Below are 11,820 nucleotides of genomic sequence, written 5' to 3'. Positions count from 1 at the left end.
TGTGTGTGTGTGTGTGTGTGTGTGTGTGTGTGTGTGTGTGTGCATGTGTGTGTGTGTGTGTGTGCGTGTGTGTGTGTGTTTATCTGTTAGCCTATATGTTTTCAGTTTCACAACGGATTTCCGTTTTCCAATGATATTGCCACAAAATACGATTGAAAAATGTTGGCTTTCTAGAATGTCCTCAATCGTTGAAATCAACGCTTCTTGAAAATTCCGTTGAGTCACGCAGTAATTTCCTGTCACCTTTGATCTGTTTTTATGTTTTCCTCCAAGCTTATTAATAAAGTATTATTTTAGTGCTTCTTGTATTGAGCTATCGGAGTAAGTGTTACATTATAAACTATATTTCTTAATTAGGCGAAAATAGAATGAACAAGCAAAGTCATCGTCTTTTAGACTTTTTTTCGCTAAATTTTGAATTAAAATTCAGAAGTGCTCTTTTCGGCGCAAAGCGCTCTCCACTAAAAACTGTTCAAGGAGCTATGCTTCATTTCACAAAATTCATTTGTTATCCAAAATATTTTTATAGCTTCAATTTCCATCTTTTTTATTAAACTGAAAAAGTGCGTACGAAAAATAAATTGAATGGGTTTTTGAATTTCGAAATTATCCTCAGAATGTCAAATGCTTTCCATTTGAACTCTTTACTTTTTCCTACTCTTTTAATACCGCAATAAAAACTGCTTTTATTCTTTTTGGACAGTGTTTTATTTAAAAAAAGCGATTTCTAAATCCGTCCGTTTCCATTTCTTCTCTTTTCCTTTTTCTCCTTACCGGAATTTAAATTCGTTTCTCTGTAATCTTGCGTAACGGCACTTACCTCGTGTATCTGAGAAATTTGATGTAAAAATTGTCCTGAAAAAAGTGTCCATTTTTGGTAATCAGATACATATTAAAATGTGTTTCCTCCCAGGGAGTCTTTCATTAGCATAATTGTTCTCCCATTTGGTATTTGTTTTTACATAAATAAACCGAGTGGAATCGACGGGTTGTTTTCCCTGAAAGGCGTAACTGACGTTTGATATTTGTTCAACTCAGTGTGTTTGATTAGATGTTGCAGTCTAATGTTTCTCTATCATTGCAATCGTTTAAATGCTGGCATTTGATCGTTTTGTTTATTCTTTTATCATCAAGCAGTTTCTTACCTTTTGCTTTTACAATTCTTAAATTGAATTGTTATTTTGAGAGATGTGTGAAAAAGTTTCACTTGTACACAGTTTTGATTGTTATGAAGGGACGAAAAAATTTTTCTTTTATCAGTTCCCGTTCGATATCGTAGAGTGGCGGTGCTATGTTGGTTTTGTATTCTGCAAAAGCACCAAGTATCGAACCCTTGCTTATTCATCTGATTGTGATTGCGCTTAATGCTGATATCCGCTTGTTTGAAACAGACCGCTTTTATTCCGTATGCCAAGAACTTTTTCCAAATAATTTTGTCACTGAAATTTTCTTATACATTTCTGATAAAAGAAAAAATGGCTCATGTTTGCTATTGATATTGGATATATTGAAACTGATTCAAGGAAAAAAAATGAATTAATGAGCTTTGGATGAAGTACAAAACATAATATCACTTGATGTCTAAGTTTAAGTCTTCGTGTCATTTCGATGCTAACTCATGGCAGAGAAACTAAGGCACAATAATCAAGTGAAAGGAGACTTTCGAAAAGCAAGAGATGACTATCGTGCATGGTTTGGAAAGCATTGAAAACACCGAAATAATTACACAGTTTAAATATCAATTGGGTTATCCGCTACAGTGGTTTGGCCTTATGCAATCGTAAGAAAAGTTGACGAGAGGTTCTCTTGGTGCAGTTTTTCCAAGAAAATTTTCCGTTTTCCTCTCATTCTTTTCAATACTGAAGGATAGAAAATTAGTAGTAATTCAAATAAGTGAACCAAGATGTCGAGAAAGTGCTGTTCATGTTATGATATGATAAACGTGCAAATTTAGAAAACTTTTGTAAAATGTCTTAAGAGAGCTTGTTTTTATCAAATTATTTTCAAGAATAAAATAATCATTCGTAGATTCATATCAAATAAAAAGAACTAGGTGTTGTTTCATCGTTTCCAATTTTTACCACTCTTCAAACGTTTTGCTGAATAAGTATTAGGGAAGTATCTGATTGTGATATATTTTTCCTAGTTGTTTCAGAATTACTTTTCAGTTATTTTGTTCTGTTTAAATAGCTGTTGACACAACTTCATCCACGGTGCATCCTATTCTGAAGAATAGCAACTACACTGATATGACTAGATATGATCGCCTAGTTGTCACTAACATTCCATATTCTAGATGATTGATTGTATGGATGAATGAATGAAAAGAACAGAACGCCTACCATCTAATTTCCTTCTTCTCGAAGGCAGCTTTTCCAAACTCTGTCTTGATAAAGTTTTCAACTATCGACAAACAATTTTCTTTTTTTTTATTTTTATCATTTTATGTTAGCGATATTGGTTTGTGTTATTTGATGAAGAAGACTGTATTTGAAATGAATGTTGAATAGATAGGAGTATGTGATACCAAGAAGTTTGCTTTCTTTTACATTTACATTGACATCGACACCGATGGTAACATGCACTGAGCAGCAAACTTTTAAAACATGAAACCCATTTCAAAGCGAAGCTTTTCATGTTCTCCATTTTTATTTGCATCGTTTCAGTTTGTTTGATTTTTATTCATGAGGTCAAGATATGTTTTTTGCGCCTCATGTTCCATGTTTTCACCCCTTCCATTCCCCTACCCCCACTCATCAATAATGAAATTCATTAATGAGATACGTCCTGTTATGAAGACATTTATTGATTGCAAATGAACTTGTTTTTTTTGAACTCATTTCTTTGATTTCATCCATTTGTTTGAACTTTTCGAAAGTTTAACAAATCTTTTCATCCAGCCACTTTTTCTGTATAAAACGAAACTAGGATGTTTTGATGTTTTGCTGTTCTGAAGTCGATAAATGTGTTTAAAATAACCAACAATCGAAAATAGTGCAAGTGTCATCGGCATAAATTTGATAGAAAAATGAGTGCATTTGAAGTACAGCTTTATTTTTATGTCATATTTCCCTTCCATATATCCGTAGCCGGATTCAGAATCATGGTATGAAGTAATCTATGAGTTCTATATTATCTCAGCAATGCTTAGATACATTAAGTTGTTCGTAACACTAATACGATTACGACGGCGCGTGTAATGAAGACTGATGAATTTTGGCAGTAAGTTGAAGTTGAACCGTTACACGTGAATTGCAAATGTTAGAGTGTAGTTTTATCTTTCTATATTAAAAGACGTATTTTTGATTAGTTTGAGACAGGTTTAGTCTTCGTAATATATCTGAATAGAATTTACCAAAAAGTTGTTTTTGGTTCAATCCTTATCCAAAAATAGTTTTACTTTGTTAATATTTATACCGCATTCTGATCTGCCTTCTTTATACCTTTTTTAAACCTTTTTTTGCCCTTTTTATAGGTATTATCTGAAACCACGAATGACTGGTGATGAGAATGATGATGGGATTAATGGTGGCACAAGCGACGTTTCGGCCACTGAGAATCAGAATTCATTAAACGGTTATCAGCAACTTGGCGAGCTACGCTTGCGACTCTTTTATACTGCAGAACATGTGCTACCGCTCGAGTTCTATAAGCCGTTGCAGATGAATCTTGTCAAATCATTGACGTTACAACCGTTTTGCGCATCGCCGGCTGGGATCCTCGAATATTTACCATCGGTAAGAGCAGTTAAGAGGGAGTGATGAAAGAGATACAGTATTAGCTATCGTGGTAATAAAATTAAAATTATATATTTCCCAAAACCTATAAATTAAATGTTTTGAGAATTTAAGGTTTACATTTTAGGTGGATATACTAGCAATTGCCAGACCACTAATGAAGATTTTTGTACAGGCTGAACTGATACGTCCATTATTAAGGGTACTTTGCTCCGATGACATTCTGAAATGCCAGTAAGTCCATTTTTTCTCATTGAAAACTAATTTCCTGTAGCTGGAACTTATTTTTGGTTTTTTAAAATTTTTCTATTAGATCATTCTCATTCTTTGAAAGAGGATTGATGTCAAATTGCATTAGCAAACAGTTTTCATGCTGCTTCTCCGGGTGGAGATTGTTTTTCGCGACAGTACATATATTTCCAGAAGCGCTTGAGAATTACTAATTTGCCAATTGGCCGAACTTTGATCCTTCATTAACAGGAATTTAAAATCAAGCTATTGAAGAAGAAGCGTCATTCATATTAAACAATTTAAATGCAATATCTTTCAGAGACATAAATACTTTATTTCGAAGTCAGTCGTTGGCAACAAAGATAATACATGAACAAATGAAATTTTTTGGGCACCATTATCTTGTGACCTCAATTAAACCTGTTATTGACATGGTAAGTTGTATACGTTAGACTTTACATTAACTCCTCACGCCAAGCGTAATGATTTCATTCAATCTCTCCTAACCATCCAAAAAATGTGAAGTTTAAAAGTTCATGACGCTTTGCCAATTTGAAACATTATTCTTGCTTAATTTTGTAATTTCTCTTTTAAGATTTATTGTGAGCGTAAATGTTGCGAGATTGATCCAATGAAGCTAAAGCAAAACGATAGTTTGGAATCGAATAAGGTCAACTCTTTAAACAGATAGACAGGCAGTGCAAGAATGAAGTTTAAGAAACTATTTCAGTTGTTATGGAGAGAAAACATTCTTGCTGACAGCCCACATTTCTTCATTTCATGATCACTTTATCTATTCCAAATTTAGAAGATAACTGACAGTTTTAGTGTTTCACTTTGTCAATAGGATTTGGTTGAGCAACACAAATCGTTGTACTCTGAAAATTTTAGCCAATTAATTTTTCAGCTAAATCTGATAGTGTATGGTGAGATAGCATTCTCACGAGTAGTCGATTCAAGTCACCGTTGCCCGTTAGTGCTGCGCGAAATGTTTTCCGATTTACGAGAACTTGCAGCGAAGCATTTTCACGGTCGAGAAGATGTCCAACGATTGGTGCTTAGTTCCTTCATTATTATGCGTTTCTTTGCGGCTGCTCTTATGAATCCGAAATCGTTCGGACTCAAACGAGATCAACCAGTTAGTCTTTTTGTGGAGGATTTTTCAAATAATTTCGAGATATTTTACTTCTACTTCTTTTTCGATCTTTTTTTTCCAAATATTTGCCGCAATTTCCATAACATCAAAAGTTAAGAACGTGTTTAATAACATATGTTTTTTACGAATTTTTGATGAGAATTTATTTTTTCGCTAACACTTTTAAAATAAACGGATTTTGGTTCGAGTTTCAAAAATCGGGGAACTTCAGTTTTATTTTGCCGCTTAATTTTATAAATCATTTTTTATGATGTTTTAGGAAGGTGTTGTTTGTCGTACACTAGTACTCCTGTCAAAAATACTTCAACGACTGTCGAATTGCGTTGTTTCTGCAAATTCACTCACTGAAAAAGAGCCATGGCTTTCATCAGTTCTCGAGAGGTTCAGTTTTTTAGTTACCAGAAAAAGCGTTTTGCGCTCAGTCGTTTTGTCGTAATCTTTGTTGTACACTGGCTGTTATGTTCAAGATTAAGCGGAATTTGTAGGTTCACAGATGAACAACATCGGCTCGCAATGTTGAAGTTTCTTAACACGATATCAATGACAGAGAATGCCACAGATGTTAATGGTGAAAATCTCTCAGTCGTTCGCGACGGGTGAAATTTTTTGACATTCTATCTTCGATAATGAATTTTTAATTTAGACTCTTGCGAAGTATTTTATTAAGTGCTGTAACATGACAGTTCAATCGAATTTAATTGCCCACTGCTACTAGTAAGTCAGAATATTCCATGCTTTCACAGGCTGATGAAAATATAACATTAGACGTTTGTCAGCCTCACAGTGAAAATGATCCGCTTAACAGTAATTGTAATTTTTTAAATAAAAATTTAAATATTGACCGATTTACAGGTTTTTTATCGAAAGAAAAATCCGAGAAAAGCGTCGAATACTGCGAAACTTAGTGAATCAGAAGCGACGATATGTCGTACTAACTGAAAATGAGATTTGCTGGCAAAAAACGAAAGGTTTATATATTTTTTTCATTTCTTTTCTGCAACTTAAAATTGTGCTTCTCCTCGTAGTGATATCTGCTTTAATCCTTCCTATGTTCCGTATTTCTTGGAAAGGTTTCTAGAAATGAACTTCAGTCGTTTTTAAATATTTGACAAATTCCCTTCCATCCTGTCTTCGCGTTTTGAATCCGAGATATTTCTCATTCCACCCGTTCTCGTTATTCATTTAAAAAAAAAATTTTTTTTCACCACATACTACAATTTTTCTCACATACAGAAGTAGATTTAAGGTCAATTTATTAGGTTTACCGAATGCTAATTCATTTTAGCAGATGCAGAACCGAAAGGCCGAATGAGACTCCAAGAAGTGAACCAAATAGAGCCGGTGGTAGATGCAAAAAATGTCTTCAGGATAGCATCACCGGACTGTGAAATCCAATTTCAAGCACCGAGCACGGTTGAAATGAATGAATGGTTAGATGTTTCTCCTTTTTTTTCTTTTTAATTTGGAATAGATCGAGTTGAAATCAATGAGTTTATGTTTAGCAAAATAAGCTTTTTGGGAAAAGTTCCACTGCAAGTTTGAAATTATAGGATAGTACAAATCCAAAAACAGCGCAAGCGGCAACTTATGATCGCCTTGCGTACGAGCGAATCGAACGATGCATTTGAAATAGATACTGAACGAGAACTTGAGGCAATTCATGCGATACTTTATGAAAATGCGGAAACAATAAAGCAGTGGAAGAATGTATTGGAAGGGACGGAGATTCCGAATGGACATTCATGCATACCGAGTGCATTACAGGATCAGGTTCATTTTCAAAATAATAGCGATATTTCATCACTACGACGGGTTTATTTTTTTTTACCATTCACTATTTTCAGTTGAAAAATAGTGAAAATCCGGAACAAGCGAAGCAGCTATTTTATAGCAGTCTTCAAGAAATTTTGCATAGCACTTTATTGATCGAAAAGTCACATGATGAAATTCTTAATCGCTTCATCAAACAGGTAACACTCTCCTCTTAGTTTTGTTTTTTTTCTACAATGTTTAATTTCATTGAGAGAAATAGCGACATTATATTGGTTTATTATATTTCACAAGGTTTAATCAAGTTGCTGGAAACAAGTTCAATGTGAGTTGAATATAACTAACTTATTCCAAGATTACATGAAACTCACGTGCTTTTAGATTCGTTATGGTAAAGGAACACGGGAACTTCCAATCGGTGATGATAATTATTTGCTATTAAAATCACGATTTCATAAAAGCATTGATGAGATCTGATATCAGTTGAAGAGTTGAAGACAGGAATAGAAAGAAGAGAAAAAGAGACGAGTTACTAAGAACGATCGACGCAGTAAGGCAATTGTAAGAGCTATTCTCGAACTCAGGAAACAAACCAAATTTTGCGAAAATGCCTTATTGTCTCTGCTATGGTTTTTACATATTATTTTTCTTCGAAGTTTTGTAATTTATTTGTTTTTCAAGGGTCTTTATTCTTTCAAGGTGCTTGAGCATTGTTATCATTATTTCTCTTAATTTCTCGCTCAAAATCGTTCCCTGGCGTTTAGGTCTGGACTTCCTGTTACCGATCGAGTCATTCCAGTTCTCTTTTGGTTGATTATGATTGAAAGTAGTAGGATTTTTGTCCTTTAATCATTTTTTTGTTATTAGAGAATGAGAAATGAAGTGAACTGATAGAATTTAAAATATTTGCGCAGAGGATGAAAATGATAGGAGAATTGCTGCCTCAGGCAGCGATATTGTAATAAGTGATAAAACAAATGAGTAGTAATGGGAATGAAGTGGATCTATAATTGTCAGTTTCAGTTTAAGTTTCTCATGTGTTATTTACCTCGACTGTTTTTCCTTTTATCATTTCTCCATTGTGTATATTTTTCTTTCCAATTTCATTAAAGAAGTTGGCTGCCTCAGCTGAAACTTGGCTTTTTGTTCATTTTGCCGATACTTATTAGATGCTCTTTGGTTTATTTTTTATTTTATTTTTCTGATAATTTTGGCGCACTTGTTGTCATTATCACAATTACATGATCTTTTCTAATCCGTTTTAGTTCCTGTTAGGAGCAATTGGTAGATATTTGGATTTAAGATGTTAGATGAAAGAGAAGAAAATGTATCTGTATATGAATATTGATTGATAACATAACGATATATTAAATAAGCGCCGGTAGGTAAATTACTATTGTTACCGTTATTCGATTATTTTGATTTGTTCGGTTTATTATATTTATATCTATTTGAGCAAAATTGCATAAAGTTCTGTCATGTCGTTTCATTCATAACAGAATTATATTCTATAGTTTCGAAAATATTGCTGAAAGGGTTACGGAAAGCTATGATGGTTTTTCCAGGAATAAAACAGATAAACTGATTGGAAAAGAAAGAATCTGCTGGGGAAACTTCTGTCCCCATGGAAGATTGTTAATACGATTGAAGTATGGAAAAAGTCAGGTTTGATCATTCCCGCAATTCGTTTTTTTCTTTGCAAATGAAGCAAAGGAACAGTTGTCATTTTTTAAATGAACTTGAAATGAGGGAATGGAATTCATATATTTTTCACCTGTCTTTCCATCTCTTCGGATGGAAAGCACAGAGGGAAGGCGAAATTGCCCCATCGGAGTAAAATGGATAAGAAAGCGGAGAAATCTAATGTGAGGACTTTCCAGAACGTAACTGTTTACTTTTCGAACTTTAACGAGAACATAGCTTAATAGAACTCTGTTCCCCAACATCGTGTATTTGTCGTATGCCGGATCTTTGTTTATCGATTTTTCTCCCACAACAAATCTCTTAACACGCTTTAGCTAACGATGACGTTTCGGTTGTGTTCATGATAAAATTCAGGTATGCTTCCTGATCAAAAATAGTTCATGATAAAATTCAGGAATGCTTTCTGATCAAAATACTGAAACAGATTCTTTGTTTCAGAATGCATCTCTCGGTACGATAAGAGACTAATCAAACAGAATGGTCAATTGTGTGTTCTGCGAAAGACGAAGAGGCTGAAATATTTATGTTAATACTAATTTATTCAATTAGAGCCCAAAGTCAGATGGAAAAGTTCATGCTAACACACACACACACACATATACACTCATACACACACACACACCGATACATAGACAAGCGGGAATGCGGAATATAGGAAGGAAGCTTTTGTGAAATGAAACATCGCATCAAAATCTCAGAATGCTGCAAAATACACAGGTGTTTTATGAAGAGTACTTCCGTTTTTCTGAACGACCGTTAACTATGTTTCATTCCATCTTCTTCATTTGTCTCGGTTTTGAGCTCCTCTTCCTCTCGAACAATACCTTAAATTGAGAATGTCATTTTCATTTACAACTTTTTGCCTGAAGGTTTGAGGTAACACTTGCACTTGAGCCAAATTCTAACGATCCGAAATTTCCTCATTTTCCATCCGTGCCATAAGCGGGAATATGATGTCAGGTGTCGAAATTGAAACGGATTCCCTCAACATTAAGAATTTTTACTATTCAGGATTTTTTTATTTTTGTATTTTTCTATTATTTGCAGGAAATATTCTTTCTAACCATCAGCAGATGGAAGTGCTATTTTTACAGTCGGATCGACATGTTTCAGCTTTTCTGTGTCGAAGTCCACGATCAATGCTGCTTCTTTTTCATGAGCTATGTCTAAAGCAAAACAGAACACACTTACTTGATTCCATTGAGAAATATCCTTTCTAACATCAGTAGAAAAAAAAAATACACTCCAAAATCGAAATCCCAGTAAGAACACTAAAAAAGAAAGCGGCTTTCTCCTTATTTTCAAAATCCTTTTTCGGAACAGGTCTGAGTTATTCTCGAAACAATGAGTTAACATAACTTTCCGCAGCTTTTAGCAACGCTACTCAAAATCGTGAAAGGTGTAAGTTACCAGCAGATGTTGGCAATACATTTTTCTCAATAACATCAGAATGACGAAGTCTGCTAGTGTCGTATGTCTTTATTTCTCCTTTCAAATTTTCATTTACTTTCTCTCGATACATATCTAAAATTGGATCGATAAGATACAACAAAATCCCCGTGAAGACGTAAAGTGGAAAATGTGTGGGACAAAAATCACCCGTATGTTTGTTATTAGCTGAAGAGCCTTTCACGGGAAATAAATACCAGAAAAATATTATTATCGGATTGATCACCATGTTGGAATGTAAAATCTACACAATATCTTATGGATTTCTCCGAGCAATATATTTCTCTTTTTGAGAGCACAAATTTGCAATCTGATAACAAAAAACTACCCTCTGGCTTTGGAAGAACATTCTTCTCAATGATGTCTGCGTGTCGTAATTTATCACGATCATGTTTTCTGATTTCTTCTTTCAACTGAAGATCGATTTTTTCTTGACGAATGTCTTCAACAGAAACATAGTAAGGACTTTTCTAATGCCCCTTCATTGCTGGGTATTCTGTCTTAAGTTTTCCTCATAACTTTGGAGCAGTAATTTTCCTTCTCCCAAATGCAGAAAATATATTCAGATAAAAATTAGCTTCAAGATTTGTAATTCCGGCATATTAACTTCATGAAGGGAATGTATGCCTTTCTTAGGAATGATAACGAGGGGCTACCAGCCATGGATTGTTGACTGAAGATATTTATAATTAACAAACAGGACAAGCTTTCTTAAACTCTCACGTATTTAGACCTTATACATGGATTATATGAATTGGGAAAGAAATTACACCCTTATTAACTATTTAAATCTACTTTGCAACATAACGTTATTAATTTGAAATTACTCAATATTGAGGTTTACAGGCTAAAGCATCGATGATAACACCAGGTCAAGGTAATGATAATGGCAGTTTTCGCATATGTATATCAGTATTATTCAGTCTTAATACCAAATCATCTCTACTTTTACAAAAGAGAAAAATCACCGGAAGCTGTGGGTAAAACACTTTTTTCGCTGACTTCCACATGCTTCAGTTGTTGGCCCTTGGTGACTTCTGCAGCTATATCAAGCGGTAACCTCGGAGCTCTTACTTTTTTGACCTCCAACCTTTCATCATTGATTTTTTCCATTATTGGATGTACTAAATATATACGGATATGACTTATGCACAAAGTTGGAACGTTATTCCTCGATTTCCAAATGATAGTTTCTGAAATGAAGTGAAATAAGTGACAGTTGAGATGATAGTTGTGATAACAAATAAATCAGCAAAATTAGATGAAAGCCATACGGTGTTTTCAAATAAAAAAGATTGAAAACAGAGAAAAGCTTTGATGATAATGGAATGATCAATAAATAGCAGGCAACTAAGAAATGGATCTGACAGCGTAATCATTCCATCTAACAGCTAAGGCGCAAACGTCGCTCCTATCTTCGCCATCGAAGGATACTTCTCGAAACTTTTTGAATTCAACAGTTACTACAAATACCACTGTGGGATGACAGATATAGTTACTTTAATTGAAAATTAATGGTACCAAGTCTATTTTTTGCCTTTCATTCACAAAGGCAACAATTATGAGTGGAAAATAGCAAAGAGATTGAGCCATTGCGATCCTAATTTAAACTTCTAAGCTAAACACTTGGTTATCTGGTAGACTTCCCGTTCAAGGGCTTGATTCACATAACTCTGCATCAGAGAGTTAAAATTCGGATAGTATGATCACAAATAAAATCCCACTCCTTTAATGGAAATGACAACAATAGCAATATGAATAAATAATAATTAA

General features: G+C 34.2%; 2 protein-coding genes across 2 annotated transcripts in view; one reads left to right on the top strand and one right to left on the bottom strand.

Moving 5' to 3' along the window:
- Positions 1-7,678, top strand: part of LOAG_17173 (CBR-GAP-1 protein) — a gene marked incomplete at its 5' end in the record, with an annotated part of 15,990 nt that extends 8,312 nt beyond the window's left edge. The window contains 12 exons of the mRNA XM_020449833.1: positions 3,476-3,737; positions 3,865-3,971; positions 4,288-4,402; positions 4,564-4,638; positions 4,876-5,106; positions 5,384-5,505; positions 5,610-5,720; positions 5,977-6,092; positions 6,410-6,554; positions 6,675-6,894; positions 6,969-7,094; positions 7,276-7,678. Of these exons, the coding sequence (XP_020306571.1) occupies positions 3,476-3,737; positions 3,865-3,971; positions 4,288-4,402; positions 4,564-4,638; positions 4,876-5,106; positions 5,384-5,505; positions 5,610-5,720; positions 5,977-6,092; positions 6,410-6,554; positions 6,675-6,894; positions 6,969-7,094; positions 7,276-7,371 (1,726 nt within the window). The 3' untranslated portion in view covers positions 7,372-7,678. The remainder of the gene's footprint in view (positions 1-3,475; positions 3,738-3,864; positions 3,972-4,287; positions 4,403-4,563; positions 4,639-4,875; positions 5,107-5,383; positions 5,506-5,609; positions 5,721-5,976; positions 6,093-6,409; positions 6,555-6,674; positions 6,895-6,968; positions 7,095-7,275) is intronic.
- A 1,564-nt stretch (positions 7,679-9,242) lies between these two features.
- Positions 9,243-11,160, bottom strand: LOAG_08774 (hypothetical protein; the record flags this gene model as incomplete). The annotated part of the gene is made up of 5 exons (XM_003144304.2): positions 9,243-9,422; positions 9,663-9,764; positions 10,009-10,122; positions 10,376-10,489; positions 11,016-11,160. 5 exons carry the CDS (start codon positions 11,158-11,160, stop codon positions 9,355-9,357), a joined length of 543 nt encoding a protein of 180 aa, XP_003144352.1. The 3' UTR covers positions 9,243-9,354.
- Between the last annotated feature and the right edge of the window lie 660 nt (positions 11,161-11,820).

Source organism: Loa loa (genome assembly GCF_000183805.2).
Source record: "Loa loa unplaced genomic scaffold supercont3.47, whole genome shotgun sequence".
Lineage (NCBI taxonomy): Eukaryota > Metazoa > Nematoda > Chromadorea > Rhabditida > Onchocercidae > Loa > Loa loa.
Note: the sequence above shows the minus strand (reverse complement) of the source record. Positions and strands in the feature narration are given on the sequence as shown.